Raw genomic sequence first — 26,646 nt, forward strand, 5'->3', positions numbered from 1 at the left:
TGGACAGGTTCACGGATAGTAGGGGTGTGGTGCGCGGCCCTGCTGTTGCCATGCCAACGTACTGTACCTGGCTCAGGAGGATTCCCGTGACGATGGCCAGCTGGTGGATGGTGCCCAGTGCCCCGCGCATGCTGGTGGGGGAGATCTCCCCGATGTACATGGGCACCAGTCCCGACGATAGACCTACAAGGGATGCAGAGAGCTTGGTTGGTCTCATCTGAAACATTCGAGCCAGCATGGCCCAGCAGTCTGAACCATTCCCATGCTGCTGTGGGGACGAGATATAGAGGTCTCTCTATTGGACTGTGACAAGAGAAAGGAATATGCTCCCACCACAGAGAGGCTCTTCAGGCTAACCAACGGCATCTGCCCACTTACATAAATCCCACACTAACCCCAATTTATTAAACCATAAGATATAGGAGCAGAATTGGGCCATTCAGCCCATTGCGTCTACTCCACCATTCCATCATGTCTGATGTATTATCCCTCTGAACCCCATTCTCCTGCCTTCTCCCCGTAACCTTAGATGTCCTGTCTAATCACAAGCCCATCAATCTCCACTTTAAATATACCCAATAACCTGGCCTCCACAGCCCCCTGTGGCAATGAATTCCACAGATTCACCACCCTCTGGCTAAAGAAATTCCTCTTCATCTCTTCATCTAAATGGACGTCCCTCTATTCTAAGTGTGTGGCTTCTGGTCATAGACTCCCCCATTTATAAGAAACATCTTCTCCACATTCACTCAATGTAGGCCTTTCAATATTTGGTAGGTTTCAGTGAGACCCGCCCCCTCATTCTTCTGTACTCTAGTAAATTCAGGCCCAGAGCCATCAAACGCTCTTCACCCATTAACCCTTCCATTACCAGAATTATTCTCCAGGTGTCCTCATTCTTGCCTTGTTCTTCTAAACTCCACTTTCTGGGAATGCTCGTCTACCACTGCCAGTTCAGCACCTCCGTCTGTTACACTGTGCCTTCATCCACCCATGTCTTCCTCACAACCACATTGTGCCAACTGGCACGGTGGGCATGTGGGGTCCAGTGAGGGCAGACGACCCTGGCTCCAGAGACTAACCATCAAAACCCACCAGAGTATCAACACTTTACCACAATAGATGCCGGTGATGGCTCTCCCTGCGATGACCATGATGTGCGATGGGCCCATTTTCGCCAAACCCATCAACAGGGCACCAGCTATTGCCAGAACGTTGAGAACCTTCATCGCCTTCAGCCTGGAGAGTGAAGAAAGCACGGAGGTTAGAAAGCAACTTCAGAGTCAAAGGTTCTTTAAGATTGGCATTTCCAGTACGTAAGTGTAATGAAGAACAAAATAATTGTTACTCCTGGTCGGACGCAGCACAAAAATACACAATAAGATAAAGAACACAATAATTAAAAAAAACTTTGAGAGGCAGAACGAGGTGATGGCACTAAACAGCAACTCCTTTGCCTGCATCTTTGGAACAGCTCTATTTCTGTCTTTGATATCTCTTTTTTCTCCCTTTCCAAGGTTCTTTTGAAGACCCTGACCTGGAGTTACACTCGGACTTTGGTTCTTTGTGGGAATGGGACCCGCTCTCAGGGCCTCACGACCGGCCGCTTTTTGTTCTCACAAGGACGCGGCCTGGAAGACTAGCGCGCCTTCAGGTTGCTGGATTTTCAAAATCAGAGGGACTAATTCAAGGCCGGTGCCCTGACTGAGGAGTCGTGGGAGAACACGGAATATTGGGAGCAGCGGTTTGGCTGCTGGCTGTGTGAGCCTTTCTGGGGCTGACTGTCTGGGTGCAGAGCTTGGAAAAGGTGGCGCAACAGACTTTTAACATCATAAATCAGCGATTTGTCTGTTATGTCTCCCCTCTCAGTGTGAGATGGGGACACCTCTTTTTCCATTATTAGGGAGAGAGAGAGTCTGTGGTATGTCAAATTACCAGGTGAACGAGTAGTCATTGGGGTACTGCAAGTCTGTGTCTTTATTGATGCTTTGCTGCACGTTTGAGCGATCGGTGGGAGGTGCCAATGCTTTTTTGCCAGTGGGGGAGGGGGTTGTTGCTTTGTTGCTGCTTATGCATGGGAGGGAGGAGTTGGAGGGCTTTGGGATTCTAACATTTAACTGTCATTGGTTCCTCTGTTTTCATGGATATTTACAAACAAAAATAATTTCAGGATGTATATTGTATACATTTCTCTGACATTAAATGTGCTTATTGACCTATGATAAACATATGTGTATAGATAGATTGGATGTCCATAAAGTGACACTAGGCATACGAGTGTCTGTACATAGGGTGACTGACAGGAAATGATAAAGTAGTGGTGGTTGGGGGTGTGGAGGGTGGGTTAGTGGGTGGAGGTGTTGATCAGCCACACTGCTTGGGGAAAGGAACTGTTTTTGAGTCTGGTGGTCCTGGTGTGGATGCTACGTAGCCTCCTCCCTGATGGGAGTGGGACAAATGAGCAGGGTGGGTGGGATCCTTCATGATGTTACTGGCCTTTTCCCAGCACCTTTCCACATGTATGTCCTTGATGAAGGATAGGCTATGCCGATGATACGCTTCGGCTACCTGTGGAATCTTCCTGCAGGCTGCAGTTCAGTTTTTGTACCAAGGAGAAACATTTACAAGAAACCTGAGGGGAGATGTTTTCACTCAGAGTGTGGAACAAGCTGCCAGTGGAAGTGGTGGATGTGGATTAGATTATAGACCATAAGACCATAAGACATAGGAGCAGAATTAGGCCATTCAGCCCATCGAATCCACTCCGCCATTTCATCATGGCAGATCCCTGATCCCTTTCAACCCAACGCACCTGTCCTGTCACCTTATCGCTTGACACCATGACCAATCAGGAAACTATCACTAGATAGGTGATGTGATGAGGACGTTTCCTATAGTGGGGTAGTTTAGGACCAGAGGGCACAGCCTCAGAATAGAAGGATGTCCATTTAGAACAGAGATGAGGAGGAATTTCTTTAAGCACAGATGGCTGTGGAGGCCAAATCATTGGTATATTTAAAGCACAGGTTAATAGTTTCTTGATCAGAAAGAACGTTAAAGGTCACAGGCAGAATGCAGGAGAATGGGATTGAGAGGGTTAAAAAATCAGCCATGATGGAACGGTGGAGCAGACTCGATGGAGCAAATGGCCTAGTTCTGCTCCTCTGTCTTAAGGCATATGGTTGTGGTTAAAAGGGAGGTACAAAATCTGTACTGTATTGTTCTGTTTGATCATGCTGTGGTTAGGGACAAGTATTGTCCAGGACATCTTGCACCCAGCCGCCAGGCAGAAAGTTTAATATCTTAGTCAAAAGATGGACATGTTGCCCTTCCTCAATTCCATGTTGAACAGTCGGCCTTGATTCTCTTGAAAGGTGAACAATCTAATTCTGGAAGACTCTGAGATGACCAGAAACTATGGCCAAATCCTTAAAGGAACACAAGTAGTTTCAAAGTTCAAAGTAAATGAATTATCAAAATTCATATATGTCACTATATACTTTGAGATTCATGGTCTTGTAGGCATTCACAGTAAGGAGAAAGAAACAGAAAAGAATCAATGGAAAACCTCACACAACAAAGGCAAACACCAATAAACAAAAGACAACAAATTGTGCAAATACAAAACAGAAAAAAATTAAGTAAATAAGTAAAAAACATTGAGAATATGAGTTGCAGAGCACTTGAACGTCAGTCCACAGGTTGTGGAATCAATTCGGTGTTGAGTTGAGTGAAGTTGTCCTCTCTGCTTCAAGAGCCTGATGGTTGAGGGGTAATAACTGTTCCTGAACCTGGTGGTCTGGGACCTGATGGTTGAGGGGTAATAACTGTTCCTGAACCTGGAGGTGTGGGACCTGATGGTTGAGGGGTAATAACTGTTCCTGAACCTGGTGGTGTGGGTCCTGATGGTTGAGGGGTAATAACTGTTCCTGAACCTGGTGGTGTGGGTCCTGATGGTTGAGAGGTAATAACTGTTCCTGAACCTGGTGGTGTGGGACCTGATGGTTGAGGGGTAATAACTGTTCCTGAACCTGGTGGTGTGGGACCTGATGGTTGAGGGGTAATAACTGTTCCTGAACCTGGTGGTGTGGGACCTGATGGTTGAGGGGTAATAACTGTTCCTGAACCTGGTGGTGTGGGACCTGATGGTTGAGGGGTAATAACTGTTCCTGAACCTGGTGGTGTGGGACCTGATGGTTGAGAGGTAATAACTGTTCCTGAACCTGGTGGTGTGGGACCTGATGGTTGAGGGGTAATAACTGTTCCTGAACCTGGTGGTGTGGGACCTGATGGTTGAGGGGTAATAACTGTTCCTGAACCTGGTGGTGTGGGACCTGATGGTTGAGGGGTAATAACTGTTCCTGAACCTGGTGGTGTGGGACCTGATGGTTGAGGGGTAATAACTGTTCCTGAACCTGGTGGTGTGGGACCTGATGGTTGAGAGGTAATAACTGTTCCTGAACCTGGTGGTGTGGGACCTGATGGTTGAGGGGTAATAACTGTTCCTGAACCTGGTGGTGTGGGACCTGATGGTTGAGGGGTAATAACTGTTCCTGAACCTGGTGGTGTGGGACCTGATGGTTGAGGGGTAATAACTGTTCCTGAACCTGGTGGTGTGGGACCTGATGGTTGAGGGGTAATAACTGTTCCTGAACCTGGTGGTGTGGGACCTGATGGTTGAGGGGTAATAACTGTTCCTGAACCTGGTGGTGTGGGACCTGATGGTTGAGGGGTAATAACTGTTCCTGAACCTGGTGGTGTGGGACCTGAGGCTGCTGTACCTTCTTCCTAATGGCAACAATGCGAAGAGTGTATGGTCTGAGTAGCGAGTGTCCTTGATGATGGATGCTGCTTTCCTGCAACAGTGCTCCATGTAGATGTGCTCAGTGGTGGGGAGGGTTTTACCCGTGATGGACTGGACTTTATCCACTACTTTTTGTAGGATTTTCCATTCCTGGGCACTGGTGTTTCCATACCAGGCCATGATGCAACCAGTCAGAATAGTCTCCACCCTCCATCTATAGAAGTTAGTCAAAGTTTTAGATGTCATGCTGAATCTTTGCAAACTTCTAAGAAATTAGAAGCATTGCCATGGTTTCTTCGAAATGGCACTTACATGCTGGACCAGGACAGATCCTCACAAATGATAACACTGAGTAATTTAAAGTTGCTGATCCTCTCTGTTTGGGGGCTATTTATCACAAAGGATTGGATTGGACAATTGAAGCTCAAGCTAGCCAATCTGTGAGCCCGCTTCACCTCTGTTCTTTAGATCACTGATGTTGGAATGAGTAAACTGAGGTTGTAAAATGGAACTGGCGACCAACAGTGCTGTCTTGCGGGCAGCTCACAAAGTTACTAGATACTCTAGTAGACATACTTCTTTTGAACTAACTAAACAATCTGGCACTTTTACGATCTCCTAGGGGATTTGGTGAACTGGACTCTCGAGAGTGCAGGTAGGACTGGGGCAGCCATCACCACAGCAACGAGGCCTGAGAGTGGAAGACGAACTCGCGGTCTGCTCCATTACTCCACACCTGTTAAAGTGTCGAGCAAGGGGTGTTCAGCACCATCTGCCTACGTTTGACCGGTCTCCCTCTCTTCTCACTACTACTGTCGGGAGGGAGGTGTGGTGGTCTTGGGTTTCCTGGTGCCAGGTTCGGGAGCAGTTGTAGCCCTCCAGCCACCAGGCCCCGGACCAGCTTTGCTTGTCCCAGCACCGAACGTGCTCATGTTCCATGCGCTGTTGTCTACTCCTTTTTTACTATTTGCGCAATTTGTCCTTGTTCTGCTTTTAATATTTCAATAATATTTGAGTAATCTTGTATATATATATATATATATATATATATATTTGATTAAGCATTCTTGTTCACATAAATAATTTATTACAGGCTATATGTAAAAATACGTGGTCATCACACTACCACGTGAAGTTACAAAACATAACAGTCCTCTTGAAAATTGGATATGTGGTGGTCTTGTTGTGTGAGTTTTTAGTGAATTCTCTTTTATTTCGTTGTTTGTGGCTGCCTGCAAGAAAATGAATCTCAAGGTTGTATGTAGTATACATAGTTTGACAATAAATGTACTTTGAACTTAGCTCCCATTCTGAGTTAAATCCGGTTATGAAGACTGAGACATGATTCTGCCTTTCACACACCCTCCTGCACACCACATCAGGATTCCTTCTGGGATTCTAGCCAGATCCAGACAGGCCTGTAGGTCAAAGCCACTGGGTCAGCTTGTCTGGACATCAGAGGCCTGACGTCTGCCAGTCTGGGCCACGGAACGAAGGTTGGAGGCCTGATATCTCAGAGGCTAAGAGTCCAGAATGAAGGACTGTAGGCCGATCTGTGTGTCTGCGTGGTTGCGTGAGAAAGGGGCTTGATTGCTCTTGTCTTGTTTTGTTGTTGATGTTATTTTTGCTAGTGCAGTTCAGATGAACTCTGTGGACATGATATATCGGCTCCGGAAAGCGTGACCACACTTGTGGGCTTCCCTCAGCACAAGTTGGGGGACTGCTTTGTCGAGCCCTTTCACATCACCTGCAACAAGTAGGCTATCCTGGTGTCCTATCATCTTAATTCCAATTCCCATTCCCTCTCCGAAGTGTCAGCCCATAGTCCTCTACAGCAATTCCCATTCCCTCTCCGATGTGTCAGCCCATAGTATCCTCCAATCCCCATTCCCTTTCTGATTTGTCAGCCCATAGTATTCTCTGCTGCAATTCCCATTCCCTCTCCGATGTGTCAGCCCATAGTACCCTCCAATCCCCATTCCCTTTCTGATTTGTCAGCCCATAGTCCTCTACAGCAATTCCCATTCCCTCTCCGATGTGTCAGCCCATAGTATCCTCTACAGCAATTCCCATTCCCTCTCCGATGTGTCAGCCCATAGTCCTCTACAGCAATTCCCATTCCCTCTCCGATGTGTCAGCCCATAGTATCCTCCAATCCCCATTCCCTTTCTGATTTGTCAGCCCATCGTATTCTCTGCTGCAATTCCCATTCCCTCTCCGATGTGTCAGCCCATAGTATCCTCCAATCCCCATTCCCTTTCTGATTTGTCAGCCCATAGTCCTCTACAGCAATTCCCATTCCCTCTCCGATGTGTCAGCCCATAGTATCCTCTACAGCAATTCCCATTCCCTCTCCGATGTGTCAGCCCATAGTACCCTCTGCTGCAATTCCCATTCCCTCTCCGATGTGTCAGCCCATAGTCCTCTACAGCAATTCCCATTCCCTCTCCGATGTGTCAGCCCATAGTATGCTCTGCTGCAATAATAAGGCTATTCTCAACTTGGAAGAGCAACACCTCATATTCCATCTGGTTAACCTCCAACTTCATGGCACTAACATCAATTTCTCTAACTTCTCCCTATCCCTGTTCCATCTTCTTCACTCTGCCTCCCCTCTTACCTCTTCTCTTCTCCTCACCTGCCCTTCACCTCCTCCGGTACCCCTCCTTCTTCCCTTTCTCCCATGGTCCACTCTCCTCTCCTAACAGATTCCTTCTTCTTTTCCATCTATCACCTTCCAGCTCCTTACGTCACCTCCCCTCGTCCACCCACCTGGTTTCACCTATCACCTGCCAGTTTGCACTCCTTCCCCTCCCCCACCATGTTATTTTGGCTTCTCCCTCCTTCCTCCAGTCGTAATGCAGGGTCTCGGCCCGAAACAACGACTGCTAATTCATTTCCATAGACGCTGCCTGACCTCCTGAGTTTCTCCAGCATTTCACGTGTGTTACATCCTTGGTCGTGTTGTTTGTTAATGCAGACAGCACATCTACTGCACGTTTCGATGTACACACTGAGTCAGAGTGTGAATCATTCCTCACAGGGGATTCAAATGAGGAGAAGCATGCTGTTTGACTGCAGAAGCATAATATTCACAGCAGGGCCCAGTTCACAGACAGCTGGGCCCAACAACGTGGACTGGGAGACCAGGCTGACTCCAGTCCCTTGGGTAATCTGCATGGTCCAATTCCAGCTTCAATATTAAGGCATATTGCATTGCTTTGGATGGGGATCTCTCAGAGAAGGCAGCTGGTGTGAATTTAGCCAAAATCTCTGTGGGTTCATTTGGGAAAGCAGCTTTAATCCTGGAGCAAAGGCACGGTGCTGTTAGAGCTCTAGGCGTCAGAGTGGAGAGTTCAATTCCAGCATCCTCTGTAAGGAAGTTTGTATGCTCTTCCCGTGTGTGTGGGTTTCCTCTGGGTGCTCGCACAGTCCAAAGACGGTTAGTAGGTTAACTGGTCATTATAAATCGTCCCGTGATTAAGCTAGGGTTAACTATGTGGTTGCTGGGCAGTGTGGCTGGTTGGGCTTGTCTCTAAATAAAGTGAAATCGGATAACCTATCTGTGTACCTGCCCAGCCTGTCTGCCAGGTAGCCGACGAAGAAGGATGAGAACATGCCCCCGATGCAGAAGACAGCGACAGACAGGGTCCAGTAAACAACCACTTGCCGATCCTTCTGCTGGCTGGCTGCTTGTGTGAGGTTCCCGGTCGCCGTGTCGTTTCGGTCAGCTTGGAGGATCCGGGCATAATGCCTCTCGATGACCTGGGGAGAGGATCAGACCAGGAGTGAGCCTTTGCTCAAGGAGCACTGAACCTCTAATCCAAGTAGGAATTACAAACCAAACTCTGTCATGGTAACATAGGACATGACAGCACAATACAGGCCCTTCGGCCCACAATTTTGTACCGACCTTTTAACTAAGATCAATCAAACCCTTTCCTTCCCTGGAACCCTCCACTTTTCTCTCAGCCATTTGTCTATCTGAGAGTTTCTTAAATGTCACTAAATTATCTGCCTCTACCCTGGCAGAGTGATCCACGCTCCCACTACTCTCTGTGCAGAAAATATACCTACCTCTGACACCCCCCATACGTCCCTCCTAACACCTTAAAATTATGCCCCATTTCCACCCTGGGAACAGGTCTCTGCCCATCCACTCTATCTATGACTCTTATCATCTTGTACGCCTCTGTCACTGAATTCATCCACTGAATTTGGAAAAGGCTGTAAACTCAGCCAGAAATGTGTTACGTTTTGCAATGTACTGCTGCCACAAAACAACAAATTTTAAGACAATGTGTCTGTGATAATAAACCTGATCATATTTCCTCTGGGTAGCCTCCAACCTGATGGTATGAACATAGATTTCCCCTTCCAGTATTTTTCCCTCCCCCTTCCCTCTTTTTCTTATTCTCCACTCTGGCCCTCTTACTTCTCCCTGGTGCCCCTCCTCCTTGCCTTTCTCCCATGGTTCGCTCTCTTCTCCAATCAGATTCCTTCTTCTTCAACTCTTTACCTTTTCCACCTATCACCTCCCAGCCTCTTACTTCATTCCTCTTGACCAACCCACCGGGCTTCACCTATCACCTTCTAGTTTGTCCTACTTCCCTCCCCCACCCCCACCTCCTTTTTCTGGCTTTGTTCCCCTTCCTTTCCAGTCCTGATGAAGATTCAAGTGCACTTATTATCAAAGAGATTTGTCTTCCCACAGACAGCCGCAAAGTAAAGGAATACCACAGAACGTGTTCAAAAAATGCATCCAATGTGGCAAAAAAAAAGAACAAGATAAAGTGAAAAAGAGACTTGGTCTGACGTGTTATGGCATACAATATTCGGATTTGGATTCAGATGGTTTAAGCGATGATGAGGTGCCAGTCTGACTTACCTCCTGGGGCGCGTTGATAACTCCCGTTCCATAGCCAAACTGCAGAGATCCCAGTACTGCAGTGAAGACGGACAAGAGCAGGAGGCCAGATGGCTGGGGACAGAGAGCACAGGACATTACAGGCTGTATGCATGGGATGAGATTAATTAGTCACTTGCACATTCAACCATATAGTACATAATGGGTTCACAAACAAGAGAAAATCTGCAGACGCTGCAGATTCGAGCAACACGCACAAAGTGCTGGAGGAACTCAGGACAGGCTGCATCGATGGAGAAAAGCACAGAAGACATTTCGGGCTGAGACCCTTCGGCAGGACTGGAGAATAAAATGCTGAGGAGTAGATTTAAAAGGTGGGTGGAGGGGAGGGAGAAGCACCAGGTGACAGGTGAAACCGGGAGGGGGAGGGGTGAAGCAAAGAGCTGTGAGGTCGATTGGTGAAAGAGATACAGGGCTGGAGAAGAGGGAATCTGTTAGGAGAGGACAGAAGGCCATGGAAGAAAGAAAAGTGGAGGAGCACCAGAGGGAGGCGATGGGCAGGCAGGGAGATAAGGTGAGAGAGGGGAAAGGGGATGGGGAACGGTGAGGGTGGGGCATTACCGGAGGTTTGAGAAATCAATCTTGTTCGTGTCCTGAAGATTTTCTCTTATTTACGTTCTGGGGAAGATACAGTTTTACCAAGTGTGGCAAGTAGATCCTCTGCTGGGCCTTTTTGTTAATGAAGATTTAACTCCAATATCCTGTCCTCACAAAATCTCAAATTTCAAAATACAAAGTACATTTATTATCAAAGTATATATACTTAATGCCACCATACAACACCTCCAGCATTCCGTATGAGAGTACATAATGGGTTGTCTGTGTTAACAACCAACACAGTCTGTGGACATGCTGGGGGCAGCCCACAAGTGTTGCCATGCTTCTGGTCCAAAATAGCTTGCCCGTAATGTTTGGCAGAACAACTCTGAGCCAACATTCAACAAGACAGATGCAACAAAGGCAAACCAAGTCCCTTCCTGGCACTTCGAACCACCACTGGTCTTTGTCCTCGCGCCCCACTAACCTTGGTCATTAACCCCAGGGGTCACAGACCTTCAGCCTCAGTGCCTGTTATCCTGACTTCTGACCCCAGGGATCGCTGGATCCAACATCTAGACCTGACAACTGTCTTCAGACCTCAGAATCTGGCAGCTGATCTCAGATCTCTGGATCATCTGACCCTGAGACTCGCTGACCTCGAGCCCAGAAACCCAACTTGTCCCTGGGCACTGGGGAGATACATCCCAAACAGGCGCGCACTGATCGGAGGGGAATGGGAATGAGGAGCGGAAGGAAGAAGGAACATGAGGATGGAGGTGAATGCAGGGAGGAGGAAAGAGATATAATGGAGGACAGCACACATGCCAGAGTTGACCCTTCATATTAGTCATGTTCACCCTGGGAAAAAGCTCTGGCTGTCCACTCGATCTGCGCCTCTTATCATCTGATACACCTCTAGCAAGTCAGCACTACTGAATGTCCCTTATGTACCCGTGGAGAAGTGGAGAGAGTGAGAAATTTCAAGCTTCCAGCTGTCAAGATTATACTTAATGTCACCGTATACCACCTCCAGCATTCCATGTGTGAATACATAATGGATTGTCTGTGTTAACAACCAACACAGTCTGTGGATATGCTGGGGGCAGCCCACAAGTGTTGCCATGCTTCTGGTCCCAACGTATCGGAGTAGCTATAAAAAGGCAAGACAGCGGCTAGGAGTTTGAAGATATTTGATTTGCCAACTAAACCACTCAAGAACTTCTATAATCGTACAATGGAGAGCATTCTGACAGGCTGCATCACTGTCTGGTTTGGTGGAGGGGGGGGCACTACTGCACAGGACCAAAAGAACCGACAGAAAGTTGTAAAGTTAGTCAGCTCCACCTTGGATACTAGCCTCTGTAGTACCCAACACTTCTTCACCGAGCAGTGCCTCAGAAAGGTGCACCCGTCATTAAGGACCCCCATCACCCAGGGCATGTCCTCTGTGCATTGTTACAGTCAGGAAGGAGGTACAGAGGCCTGAAGACACACACTCTGGCTCAGGAACAGCTTCTTCCCCTCTGCCATCCAATTCCTAAATGGACATTGAACCCATGAATACTACCTCACTTTTTAAAAAATATATATTATTTTTGCACTATTTTTAACCTATTTAATATACGTATATAGTTGTTGTAATTTATTTATTTATTTTCTTTCTATATTATCATATATTGCACTGAACTGCTGCTGCTAAGTTAACAAATTTCACAACACATACCGGTTCTGATTCTACTTCCTGGCAGAGCATTCTACTGCTCTGTGTGAAAGACTTGCCTCTAACATCCCCCAACTCCACGTACTTTCGTCCATTCACATTGAAATTATGCCCTGTCTCAGCAGTCATTTTCACTTTGGCTGTGAGCAGCAGACACAAGATGCTGGAGGAACTCAGCAGGTCAGGCAGCATTGACTGAGGGGAATAAGGCTTCAATGTTCAGGGCCTGTCCACTCTATTATCCTCTTATTATCTTGTACCTCTTGTATCAAGCCAGCTTTCATCCTCCTTCACTCCAGACATCCCACCTCTCCCGGAAGTTCCGGGAGTCTCCCGCAAATTAATATTTGCTCCCTGATGCCTGCAAATTATATACAATGTCCCAGAAATTTGTTTTTGCGTGAGAGAGAGCAAGGGAGCGAGCGCGAGTGACAGCGACCACAAGAGAGAGCGCAAGAGAGAAAGCAAGCGCGAGAGAGAGAGCGAGAGAGCGTGCACGATAGAGAGAGAGCGAGAAAACGAGCAAGAGAGTGAGAGCAAGAGAGTTCCAAAAAAAGGCAGAGTGGCAGAATGTTCCAAAAAAAGAAAATATAAAATGTACATCGCCCCAGACTACCCTAAAGTGTACCCCTGCCTCATAGGGGTCAAAAATAATGACAGTGTTGCTCGCTGCACTGTTTGCAACAGTGACTTTCCTATTGCCCGTCGTGGGTTAAGACTGTAAAAGACATGTTGAGGTGAGTTTATCAGGTGTCATTCATTCATTAGCATAGCTAACATTATTAAACTAGCTGGCTGTCTGCTAAGGAGCTACCCTATTGCAAACATTCCACCTCTCCTGGAAGTCTCCCGCAAATTGATGGTGCTACCTCCCTGAAATGAGTTTTTGCAGGGTGGGATGTCTGTCACTCCGAAGGAATATGTCCTAACTCGCTCAACCCATCCTCATAAAACACGCTCTTTAATCCAGGTAGCATTCTGGTGAATCTCCTCTCCACCCTCTCTAAAGCTTCTACATCCTTCCTATAATGAGGCAACCAGACTCAACAAGATTCCCCTGTGTGTTTGGATAAGAGCAATTATCAGAGGTTAATGAAACATTCCAGAAGTTTCACAAATACTTTTGTAACATAATATCACCTCACATCACACCTTCAAATCAGGCTGAGCAGGAAACTCGGAGACTTTAGACAACCCAGTCCTCCCAATTACAGAAGAAGCATAGAGCTCGCTCTCCACGTGACTCCCTTGTCCTCTCATCCCTCCCCAATGATATCCCTGCAGCCGTGACAAGAGCTACACCTGCCCATTCACCTCCTACTTCACCACCAACCAGGGTCCCAAACATTCCATCCAGGTGAGGTGGCACTCCACTTGGGACCCTATCAGGGTCACCTACTCCATCCGGTGCTCCTCTACATCGCTGCAACTTGATGTACAGTAGACTGGGGCAGTGATTTGGTGAGCACCTTCACTCTGCAAACCACAAAAGACTGGATCTCCTGGCTGTCATCCAGTTCAGTTTGATTTCCCAGTTCCATTCCCATCCATGGTCTCCTCTACTGCCATGGTGAGGACAAACTGAGGTTGGAGGAGCAACACCTCATATACTGTCTGAGTAGCGTCTAACCTGATGGCATGAACATCGATTTTTCTAACTTCTAATAATTTCTAAAGATTTGAAATTTATTTATATACTTAAATATACCAAATTTACTCAGTTGCTGTGGAGGAACTTGTTAAAAGTTTGCATAGATTGGACATGTCACCTGTAACTGTGACAAACCTCTATAGATACAGAGTGGAGGGTATTCCTGACTAGTTACCTCATGGCCTGGTATGGAAACACCAATGTCCAGGAATGGAAAGACCTACAAAAAAGTGTTGGATACAGCCTGGTCTACCACAGCCCACCTCCCCGTAACTGAGCACATTTACAAGGAAAGCTGCCACAAGGAAGAAGCATCCACTGTTAAGGATCCACACCATCCAGGTCATGTTCCCTTCTCATTACTATTATTGAGCAGGAAACACTGAAGCCTCAGGTCCCACACCACCAGGTTCAGGAACAGTTATTACCCTCAACCATCAGGTCCCACACCACCAGGTTCAGGAACAGTTATTACCCCTCGACCATCAGGTCCCACACCACCAGGTTCAGGAACAGTTATTACCCTCAACCATCAGGTCCCACACCACCAGGTTCAGGAACAGTTATTACCCCTCAACCATCAGGTCCCACACACCACCAGGTTCAGGAACAGTTATTACCCCTCAACCATCAGGTCCCACACCACCAGGTTCAGGAACAGTTATTACCCCTCAACCATCAGGTCCCACACCACCAGGTTCAGGAACAGTTATTACCCTCAACCATCAGGTCCCACACCACCAGGTTCAGGAACAGTTATTACCCCTCAACCATCAGGTCCCACACCACCAGGTTCAGGGACAGTTATTACCTCTCAACCATCAGGTCCCACACCACCAGGTTCAGGAACATTTATTACCCTAGAATATAAGAGCAGGATTGTGATGTTGAGCCTCTATAAGGCACTCAAGAGACCACATCTGAAGTATTGTGTGCAGTGTTAGGCTTTTTATTTTAGAAAGGATATACTGACATTGGAGAGGATTCAGAGAAGATTCATGAGAATGATTCCAGGAATGGAAAGGTTACCGTATGCCGAACGTCTGGCAGCTCTTGGGCTGTATTCCCTGGAGTTCAGGAGAATGAGCGGGGTTATCATAGAAACGTTCTGAATGTTAAAAGGTCTGAACAGATTAGTTACAGCAAAGTTATTTCCCACAGTAGGGGAGTCTAGGACAAGAACACACGACTTCAGGATTGAAGGACGATCATTTAAAACAAAGATGCAGAGAGATTACTTTAGTCAGAAGGTGGTAAATCTGTGGAATTTCTTGCCACGAATTGCCGTGGAGGGCAAGTCATTGGGTGTATTTAAGGCAGAGGTAGATAGGTTCTTGATTAGCCAGGGAATCATAGGGTATGGGGAGAAGGCAGGGGAGTGAGGATGACTGGAAGAATTGGATCAGCCCATGATTGAATGGCAGAGCAGACTCAATGGGCTGAATGGCCTACTTCTGCTCCTATATCTTATGGTCTTATGATCTTATAGGTCCTATACCACCAGGTTCAGCAACAATTATTACCCCTCAATCATCAGGTCCCACACCACCAGGTTCAGGGACAGTTATTACCCTACAACCATCAGGTCCCACACCACCAGGTTCAGGAACAGTTATTACCCCTCAACCATCAGGTCCCACACCACCAGGTTCAGGGACAGTTATTACCCTACAACCATCAGGTCCCACACCACCAGGTTCTGGAACAGTTATTACCCCTCAACCATCAGGTCCCACACCACCAGGTTCAGGAACAGTTATTACCCCTCAACCATCAGGTCCCACACCACCAGGTTCAGGGACAGTTATTACCCTACAACCATCAGGTCCCACACCACCAGGTTCAGGGACAGTTATTACCCCTCAACCATCAGGTCCCACACCACCAGGTTCAGGAACAGTTATTACCCCTCAACCATCAGGTCCCACACCACCAGGCTCAGGGACAGTTATTACCCGACAACCATCAGGTCCCACACCACCAGGTTCAGGGACAGTTATTACCCCTCAACCATCAGGTCCCACACCACCAGGTTCAAGAACAGTTATTACCCCTCAACCATCATGTCCCACACCACCAGGTTCAGGAACAGTTATTACCCCTCAACCATCAGGTCCCACACCACCAGGTTCAGGAACAGTTATTACCCCTCAACCATCAGGTCCCACACCACCAGGTTCAGGAACAGTTATTACCCCTCAACCATCAGGTCCCACACCACCAGGTTCAGGGACAGTTATTATCCTACAACCATCAGGTCCCACACCACCAGGTTCAGGGACAGTTATTACCCCTCAACCATCAGGTCCCACACCACCAGGTTCAGGAACAGTTATTAGCCCTCAACCATCAAGTCCCACACCACCAGGTTCAGGAACAGTTATTACCCCTCAACCATCAGGACCCACACCACCAGGTTCAGGGACAGTTATTACCCCTCAACCATCAGGTCCCACACCACCAGGTTCAGGGACAGTTATTACCCCTCAACCATCAGGTCCCACACCACCAAGTTCAGGAACAGTTATTACCCCTCAACCATCAGGTCCCACACCACCAGGTTCAGGAACAGTTATTACCCCTCAACCATCAGGTCCCACAGCACCAGGTTCAGGAACAGTTATTACCCCTCAACCATCAGGACCCACACCACCAGGTTCAGGGACAGTTATTACCCCTCAACCATCAGGTCCCACACCACCAGGTTCAAGAACAGTTATTACCCCTCAACCATCAGGTCCCACACCACCAGGTTCAGGGACAGTTATTACCCTACAACCATCAGGTCCCACACCACCAGGTTCAGGGACAGTTATTACCCCTCAACTATCAGGTCCCACACCACCAGGTTCAGGGACAGTTATTACCCCTCAACCATCAGGATCCACACCACCAGGTTCAGGAACAGTTATTACCCCTCAACCATCAGGTCCCACACCACCAGGTTCAGGAACAGTTATTACCCCTCAACCATCAGGACCCACACCACCAGGTTCAGGGACAGTTATTACCCCTCAACCATCAGGTCCCACACCACCAGGTTCAAGAATAGTTATTACCCCTCAACCATCAGGTCCCACACCACCAGGTTCAGGGACAGTTATTACCCCTCAACCATCAGACTCCTGAACCATCGTGGATAATGAAACTCAACTCAACATTGAACTGATTCCACAACCTACACACTCCCTTTCAAGGACTCTACAATTCATATCCTCAGTATTATTTGACAGTGCGTTTCCTCCGAATGCTCCAGTTTCCTCCCAAAGTAAGTTAGTCTGTTAATTGATCAAATGAGTGTAATTGGGTAGCGTGGAGGATGGGCTGGAAGGTCGTGTTCTAATTCAAAAATAAATAAATCTGGGAGCCCCTGTAATCACTGACAACTCCCCACCCCCACCCCCGGGACCCCCTGTAAATACCTGTACACTCCCCAGATACCCCTGTAAACACTGACACACTCTCCGGTACCCCTGTAAGTTCTGACCCACATCCTCGAACCCCTGTAGATACTGACACACATCCGTGGGACCTCCTAAAAATATTGACAATCTCAGTGGGAACCCCTGTAAATATTGACACATTCTATGAAAAACACTGACACAAACCCCAGGAACCCAATAAGCACACTCACTGGAGCCCCTGTAAATACCAACACAAACCCTGACACATCCTGTAAGTACAGACAAACTCCCCCTGTAAATACTGACTCACTCCGCAGAACCCCTGTAAATACTGACACTGTTGAGTGTACATCCTGTGAATAATGACACACTGAGCAATTATAATTTGAGTGAAAATTGCTTTAATGTAAGGGACCATCGGAAGAAGACCTGAGATCTCCAGCAAGATTATAAAATGAAAACGATTCTGTGCTGTACTCCAGTCCCAGAGCATTAGGAGGTTTAACAATAAGTAAGAGAGTTTTAAAATCAATTCTAAAAGATACAGAAAGCCAAAACAGGGTAGCTGGAATGGGATTGATATGTTTCATTATTCGGGTCTTAGTTAAAAGTCTAGCAGTGGCATTCTCAATGAGTTGAAGTTGGCAATAGATGGCTTTGGAATGAATAAATTACAGTAATCTAGGCTGTTTGATTTATCTCAGCACTGACCCGACTCAAACCCAAGTGTCCTCGCAGCCCCTCGGTGAAGACACTCTCATGAAAAACATCTAGAGCATTTTATGAGCACAGTTCTCCTGAAGAAGAGTCTCTACCCAAAACGTCAACTGTTTAATCTTTCCATGGATGCTGCCTGACCTGCTGAGTTCCTTCAGGATTTTGTGTGTGCGTTACTGAGGCACTTTTATGCCTGGAACATCGTCAAGTGGACGAATGGAGGTGGAGAGAGTCATTTGGAGACGAGGGAATTTTCCACACATTTGGCTTGTTTTCTCTGGAGCGGCGGAGGCTGAGTGGACACCTGATAGAAGTTTATAAGATTAGAGAGGCATAGAGTAGACAGCCGGTATCCTTTGTCCCGCCAGTTGAATATCACAGGGCATTCCTTTCATGATGAAAGGGGTATTTACTGAGAGGGGTATTCATTTAATAAGAGAGGCTAATTTCAAAGGAGATGTGCGCTGCAAGTATTTTTTACACAAAGACAAGAGATTCTGCTGTGCTGGAAATCATCAGCACCACGCACGATGTGTCTACGGAGGGAAATAAGCAGTCACCTTATGGGCTGAGACGTCGACTGCATCAGTGCTACCTGACCTGCTGAGTTCCTCCAGCATTTTGTGTGTTGTATTTTTTTAAACACAGGGCGTACTGCCTGCGGTGGTGTGGAGGCAGATACAATAGAGGCACTTAGGAGGCTCTTACACAGGTACATGAATGTACAGAGGTTGGAGATGTGAATAGCATATGAAGAGAAGGAACTGGGATTAGGTTAATTAGCCCAACACAACACTGCAGTACTCTGGGCAACACACACAAAATGCTGGAGGGACTCAGCAGGCCAGGCAGCATCTGCGGAACAGAGTACAGTCGACATTTCGGGCCGAGACCCTTCAGCAGGGCTCCTACTCTGCACACTCGCTCACAGCCCTCCCGAACCCTCACCTCTCACACAAACTCAACATACCTCACTACACGGCGGAGGAGGCGGAAACATGAGAGACTTCTAACAGACGTTTGGATAGGCACACAAATGTGAGGAAAATGGAGGGATATGGACATGGTGGAGGCAGAAGAGATTAATTTAGTTGGCCATTTGATTACTAAATTTAATTGGTTCAGCACAACATTGTGGGCTGAAGGGCCTGTTCCTGTGCTGTACTGTTCTGTGTTCCATGTATTTCAGAGACTCTTAACTAGGCACATGGATGATAGAAAAATGGAGGGTTATGCAAGAAGGAAGGGTTAGATTGATCTTGGAGTATTTTAATCAGCCCAGCACAATGCTGCACCACTCTGCACATTTTGCATTAGATTCCTGTATTTTTAAAGCTGATTTTATAGAACATAGAACTTAAAATAGTACAGCGCAGTACAGGCCCTTCAGCCCACAATGTTGTGCCGACCCTCAAACCCTGCCTCCCATATAACCCCCCACCTTAAATTCCTCCATATACCTGTCTAGTAGTCTCTTAAACTTCACTAGTGTATCTGCCTCCACCACTGCTCAGGCAGTGCATTCCACGCACCAACCACTCTCTGAGTCAAAAACCTTCCTCTAATATCCCCCTTGAACTTCCCACCCCTTACCTTAAAGCCATGTCCTCTTGTATTGAGCAGTGGTGCCCTGGGGAAGAGGCGCTGGCTATCCATTCTATCTATTCCTCTTATTATCTTGTATACCTCTATCATGTCTCCTCTCATCCTCCTTCTCTCCAAAGAGTAAAGCCCTAGCTCCCTTAATCTCTGAATATAATGCATACTCTCTAAACCAGGCAGCATCCTGGTAAATCTCCTCTGTACCCTTTTCAATGCTTCCACATCCTTCCTATAGTGAGGCGACCAGAACTGGACACAGTACTCCAAGTGTGGCCTAACCAGAGTTTTATAGAGCTGCATCATTACATCGCAACTCTTAAACTCTGTCCCTCGACTTATGAAACCTAACACTCCATAAGCTTTCTTAACTACCCTATCTACGTGTGAGGCAAATTTCAGGGATCTGTGGACATGTACCCCCAGATCCCTCTGCTCCTCTACACTACCAAGTATCCTGCCATTTACTTTGTACTCTGCCTTGGAGTTTGTCCTTCCAAAGTGTACCACCTCACACTTTTTCGGGTTGAACTCCATCTGCCACTTCTCAGCCCACTTCTGCATCCTATCAATGTCTCTCTGCAATCTTCGACAATCCTTTACACTATCTACAACACCACCAACCTTTGTGTCATCTGCAAACTTGCCAGCCCACCCTTCTACCCACACATCCAGGTCGTTAATAAAAATCATGAAAAGTAGAGGTCCCAGAACCTATCCTTGTGGGACACCACTAGTCACAGCCCTCCAATCCAAATGTACTCCCTCCACCATGACCCTCTGCCTTCTGCAGGCAAGCCAATTCTGAATCCACCTGGCAAAACTTCCCTGAATCCCATGCCTTCTGACTTTCTGAATAAGCCTACCGTGTGGAACCTTGTCAAATGCCTTACTAAAATCCATATAGATCACATCCACTGCACTACCCTCATCTATATGCCTGGTCACCTCCTCAAAGAACTCTATCAGGCTTGTTAGACAAGATTTACCCTTCACAAAGCCATGCTGACTGTCCCTGATCAGACCATGATTTTCTAAATGCCCATAGATCCTATCTCTAAGAATCTTTTCCAACAGTTTTCCCACCACAGACCTAAGGCTCACTGGTCTATAATTACCCCGACTATCCCTACTACCTTTTTTGAACAAGGAGACAACATTCGCCTCCCTCCAATCCTCCGATACCATTCCCATGGACAACGAGGACATAAAGATCCTAGCCACAGGCTCAGCAATCTCTTCCCTCACCTCGTGGAGCAGCCTGGGGAATATTCAGTCAGGCCCCGGGGACTTATCCAACACCTCCTCTCCCTTAATATCAACATGCTCCAGAACATCAACCTCACTCATATTGTCCTCACCGTCATCAAGTTCCCTCTCATTGGTGAATACCGAAGAGAAGTATTCATTGAGGACCTCGCTCACTTCCGCAGCCTCCAGGCACGTCTTCCCACCTTTATCTCCAATCGGTTCTACCTTCAGACAACACACATCAAAGTTGCTGGTGACCGCAGCAGGCCAGGCAGCATCTATTGGAAGAGGTGCAGTCGACGTTTCGGGCCGAGACCCTTCGTGTTTGTGGTCCTACCTCCACTCCAGTTCTCTTGCTTGTTATATTGCAGCTTTATAAAACTCTACTACACTGCCCTGTGTTTGCATTTATTGCATACGGTTCTAGTCGCCCCAGTATAGCAAGGATATCAAGGATCACCACCTTGTCACAGGGTGTGGAGACTTGCATGCCTCAATGCCCCAGAGATCTCCAGTATGCTGGCTTTATGCTTTGGCTCTTGGTAGGGTCACCATGCCAAGCAGGTCAAGCAAAACTGTAATGGACACAGCCATGAGGAATCCTTCTACATCTGAGTGTGACGGTGTCAGCTTGGCACCGCACTGTAGAAGCAGAAGCTGAAGCCCCTGAACCACACCCAGGGGCACAGTAGATACGATGGTCAAGAACAGAGAGAGATGGAGGACCTTCACCGCTGCCCAAAACGTCAGCGGCATGATGGGCAGTAAGTGAGCAAGTCGAGGTGTTGAGGAGGGTCACCAGGGTGCTGCCTGGTTTAGAGGGCATGAGCTATAACCAGAGGCTGGACAAACTTGGGTTGTTTTCTCTGGAGCAGCCGAGGCTGAGGGGAGATCCGATAGAGGTTTGTAAGATCATGAGAGGCATAGATAGAGTAGACAGAGAGTGTCTTTTTCACAGGGTGGAGATGTCTAATACCAGAGGGGATGCATTTAAGGTGAGAGGAGGTAGTTTCAAAGGGTGTGAGGGTACATTTTGTTACACAGAGAATGGTGGGTGGCTGGAATACACTGCCTGGCTTGGTAGCAGAGGCAAAAACATTAGAGACGTTTAGATAGGCACAAGAATGTGAGGGAAGTGGAAGGATATGGACATTGTGTAGGCAGAGGGGATTAGTTCAATTGGCCATTTGCTTACTAATTTAATTGATTTGGGCCGAGTGTCTGTTCCTGTGCTGGACCGCACTATGGTCTCTGTTCGATGTTTTTAACCTCTCGGAGGTCTGGGACCAGAGCGATTACAGTTTCCACATGTCACTCGGATTTCCAGCATCTGCAGATTTTCTCTCGTTTGTGATTACAGAATCGTTTTCGTTTTGTAATCCTGTTCGAGCTCTCATATCTTCTCCCGCCGGTCTCTTAAATATCAATAATCTTCCAATTACTACGGTGCTAACCGTTTGGTTTCCCGCCACCGCCTCCCTGTCCAAGTCCAGCTCATTCAGTGGAGAAGATCACTGGTTCTCAGCTACGGACATTAAAGAAACCAGTTCATCGCCGGAGCGAAGAAAAGAGCTGGAAAAATTATTGCTGACTCCACCCTTAGTAGATTGCCTTCAGGGAGACGCTACATGTCCATCACCACCAGGACTACACATCATCGCTGAAGTTTCTTTCCTGTAGCTACCCAGCTTCTCAGCAAAACTCACTCAGGTGTAACACAACGCAAAATGCTGGAACAACTCAGCAGGCTAGGCAGCATCGATGGGAGAAAAGAAAGTAAACAGCCGACGTTTCGGGCCGAGACACTTCAGCAGTCCGAAACGTCGACTGTACGCTTTTCCATAGATGCTGCCTGTCCTGCTGAGTTCCTCCAGCATTGTGTGTGTGTTGCTCGGATTTCCAGCATCAGCAGATTTTCTCTTGCCAGTGGAAGTACCGTAACTGTCCATTAAATGGTGTTTTCTGCTGTCCTTATTTTGTGATAATTATTGAGTCTGTTCATATGCTCACATTTATTTCAGTTTTTTTAAGGTGCGTAATAATTGGAAGGTTATTGACGTTTGCGCGAGTGACCATTCTGCTAATAGTTCATTGCTTATGGCTGCTTGATCTGTTGTCTTGTAAATTGTTGGTGGCTATTGTATTGTCTGTTGTGGTATTGTGCTGTGTTTTATGTTTGGCACTGAACCACAGTCAATTCTGGTGTGTTTGAAAGTCTGGCAAGAAAGTTATTCTGATTTTGACCAATACCTAAAACTATAAAGGATGAAGACTTAGTTGGCACTTTCGAACACCAGTTCAAAACCTATCTGTTTAACCATGCTTTAAACTAGCATTTCTTTGTCTTTTATTTTCAAGTTTGTACTTTATCCCAATGCAAAGCTGGAGTTTAGAAGAATGGGTGGGGCGAGGGAGGTCTTCTCACTGAAACCTATCGAATATTGAAAGTGGATGCTGCCTGGCCTGCTGTTTTCGCCAGCATTTTTTGTGAATATTGAAAGTGAACGCTGCCTACAGTGGGAGAGTCTAGGACCAGAGGACACAGATAGAGTGGATGTGGAGAGGATGTTTCCTATAGTGGGAGAGTCTAGGACCAGAGGACACAGATAGAGTGGATGTGGAGAGGATGTCTCCTATAGTGGCGGAGTCTAGGACCAGAGGACACAGATAGAGTGGATGTGGAGAGGATGTTTCCTATAGTGGGGGAGTCTGGGACCAGAGGACACAGATAGAGTGGGTGTGGAGAGGATGATTCCTCTGGTGGGGGAGTCTGGGACCACAGGACACAGATAGAGTGGGTGTGGAGAGGATGTTTCCTATAGTGGGGGAGTCTGGGACCAGGGGGCACAGGTAGAGTGGATGAGGAGAAGTTATTTCCTACAGTGGGGGAGTCTGGGACCAGAGGACACAGATAGAGTGGATGTGGAGAGGATGTTTCCTATAGTGGGGGAGTCTAGGACCACAGGACACAGATAGAGTGGGTGTGGAGAGGATGTTTCCTTTAGTGGGGGAGTCTGGGACCAGAGGACACAGATAGAGTGGATGAGGAGAAGATATTTCCTACAGTGGGGGAGTCTGGGACCAGAGGACACAGATAGAGTGGACGTGTAGAGGATGTTTCCTATAGAGGGGGAGTTTAGGACCTGAGGCCACAGCCTCAGAGCAGAGGAACGTCCATTTAGAACAGAGACGAGGAATTTCTTTAGCCGGAGGGTGCCGAATCTGTGGAATTCATGGTCACACACGGCTGTGAAGGACAAATCTTTGGGTATATTTAAAGCGGAGGTTGATAAGTTCTTGATTAGACAGGGTGTCAAAGGTTACAGGGACAAGGCAGAAGAATGGGGTGGATGGTTATAGTGAGGTAGTGTACATGGGTTCATTGTCCATTCAGATATCAGATGGCGGAGGGGAAGAAGCTGTTCCTGGATCGTTGAGTGTGGGTCTTCAGGCTCCTGTACCTCCTTCCTGATGGTAGCAATGAGAAGAGGGCACATTCTGGATGATTGGTTCAAAATGCTTTAGAGGGGTGATAAATCAGCCAGCATGCAATGGCGGGGCCGAGGCGATGGGCCGAATGGCCCTTTTCTGCTCCTATGTCTGATGGTTATGATCTAAAACATTTTAAACTACAGTATGTGTGAAAACTGCTCTATAAATAATTCATTATTATTACCGTGGAGTGAAGAGCATATTTTTGTGCTGAACTCTTTTTTTATGTTCGATGACACACAACAGTGGCTGAGCGGTTTCGGTGAGCAGATTGGACACCGCTCTGGATAGGATCCGGTGCATTTCCTCTGTCCCGGGTTTTACTCCATCAGATCGGCACATCCACACGGCTCAAGTGGGAGCGCCGCACTTGTCGACGGCGCGTTACAACGACGGGGGCTGTTCTGAAGTAGCGCCTCAGTGTCGGGGGCGCAGCCTCTCAGCCGAGTGGACAACCCCCACCTCCCGCAAACGAATTGAAGGCCATTCCTTCCCAGGACAGCGGGGATGGCTGGTTTCATCGCCATCGGGTCTGGAGGAGCCTCGACACAGGATCGGAAAAAGCTGCAGGAAGTTGTAAACTCAGCCAGATCCATCGCGGGCACCAGCCTCCCCAGCATCGAGGACATCTTCAAAAGGCGATGCCTCAAAAAGCCGGCATCTGAAATTGAGGACCCTCATTACCCAGGACATGCCCTCTTCTCACTGCTACCATCAGGGAGGAGGTACAGGATCCTGAAGACCCACACTCAATGTTTCAGGAACAGCTTCTTCCCCTCCGCCATCAGATTTCTGAATGGACAATGAACCCACGTACACCACCTCACTGTTTTTCTTTAGTTTTGCTATCTCTTTGTATTTACTTACTTTAATCTTTCTCTCTCTCTTCTTGTAATTTATAGTTTTTAAAACTATGTATTGCAAAGTACTGTTGCTGCAGATCAACAAATTTCATTGCCATTGATTCTGACCGGTCGCCGATCAGTTTCCCTCAGCCTACGTTATATTGATATTAACCCGAATCTGATCCTGACCCGGTGCTACCCACGTCAACCATCTCACAATCGCCGCATCGCCTTTCTTTCTGTGGGATCTTGCCGTGCCCAATTCCTGCTGCCACGTTAACTGCATTTCATTGGAGATTGGAGGGCAGAGTTTGCCCGTTGCGGGCAGCGCCGAGTGAGAACAACTCCGTGTCCCGGCGTCGAGAACCGGCAAGGATCCCGCATCCAGGGCGACAGCCTCGTCACAGACCTGATATCCCTCTCCTCACAAGCTCATCACCCGCACGCTGACACCTTATCCCCCTCAAGGCAACTCCGGGCAACTTTAGGAAACTTTGAGAAACTTTGGGACAGTGTGCGGTGCGTAGATCACAGCCGCTCCGGGACAAACGCCGCCTTACCTTTTGCGATCGCCTGTCCTGACCACTCTTGTCCATCGCCGGCCGGAGGAACGGCTGCAGGTGCCGGGGGGAGGAGCGCAACCCGGACGCTGGATATTTAACTGTCGGAGCTGTCCCGCCCTCCACTGGGCCGGTTTACTACCTGATTATCTCCGAGTCCCTCCTACCGCTCTGTGCGTGCGTGCGTGTGTGTGTGTGTGTGTGTGTGTGTGTGTGTGTGTGTGTGTGTGTGATGTCTGTGAATGTGTGTGTGGGCATGGAGTGAGTGTGTCTGTGTGGTGGTGTATGTGTGTCGCTGTGTGTGTGTCATTGTGTGTGCGTGGAGTGTATGTGTGATGTGTGTGAGTGTGTGTTTGTATAATATATGTGTGTATATGTGCGCATGTAGTGTGTGAGTGTGGATCTGAGTGTTTGTGTGTGTGTGTGTGTGTGTGTGTGTGTGTGTGTGTGTGTGTGTGTGTGTGTGAGAGAGAGAGAGAGAGAGAGAGAGAGAGAGAGAGAGCGAGCGGTGGTGTGTACGGGTACTATGTGTATGCTGAGTGTCTGTATATACCTGAGTCAGTCTGTACAGTACAGGATGTGCTCAGGTCTGTAAGGAGTGGAGTGAGGGGAGGTGACCTCCCCCAATCCCTGATGCAGCAGAACCCCCCCAGCACTGGGGTTCCAGTGTCCTGTAAGCCACAGCCTCTGAGGGAATTGAAGCTGTGAGCTGGCACTGCTAAGAGGAGTGTCACACTATGACCCTTGTACAGGCAAGTTTGCAAAGGTCAGCAGAGAGCAGGACTGAAGAACGCAGTATCAATAGTGACATGAAGCTGGTTGTGGTATGTGGTACTTATCAGGGCTAGAGACGGTACACAGCCGCATTCTCCAAAGGGACTGGTGCTGCAGGAGACCCTTCCCCGATACATAGAAAACCTATACAGGCCCTTCGGCCCACAAAGCTGTGCCGAACATGTCGAACAATACACGATAACGTCCCGAGTGGAATGCTTTGGCAGCTTTAACAACACCCATGATCAGGGTGCAATCCCCACTGCTGTCTGTACACATTCTCCCCATGACCGAGTGGGTTCATTGGTCACGTGTGTGTGTGTGTGTGTGTGTGTGTGTGTGTGTGTGCGCGTGTGTGTGTG

At 47.7% G+C, this 26,646-nt stretch overlaps 1 protein-coding gene across 2 annotated transcripts in view; it reads right to left on the bottom strand.

Annotated features, from left to right (window-relative positions):
* The window catches only part of slc2a2 (solute carrier family 2 member 2), a 67,095-nt gene extending 41,528 nt beyond the window's left edge, over nt 1-25,567 (bottom strand). For both annotated transcript variants that reach the window (XM_072254876.1, XM_072254875.1), the window contains exons 1-5: nt 25,511-25,567; nt 9,693-9,785; nt 8,376-8,569; nt 1,115-1,239; nt 68-183 (exon numbers count right to left, since the gene is read on the bottom strand). In XM_072254876.1, the coding sequence (XP_072110977.1) occupies nt 68-183; nt 1,115-1,239; nt 8,376-8,569; nt 9,693-9,785; nt 25,511-25,546 (564 nt within the window). In that variant the 5' untranslated portion in view covers nt 25,547-25,567. The remainder of the gene's footprint in view (nt 1-67; nt 184-1,114; nt 1,240-8,375; nt 8,570-9,692; nt 9,786-25,510) is intronic.
* Between the last annotated feature and the right edge of the window lie 1,079 nt (nt 25,568-26,646).

This window comes from Mobula birostris, chromosome 4 (assembly GCF_030028105.1).
Source record: "Mobula birostris isolate sMobBir1 chromosome 4, sMobBir1.hap1, whole genome shotgun sequence".
Lineage (NCBI taxonomy): Eukaryota > Metazoa > Chordata > Chondrichthyes > Myliobatiformes > Myliobatidae > Mobula > Mobula birostris.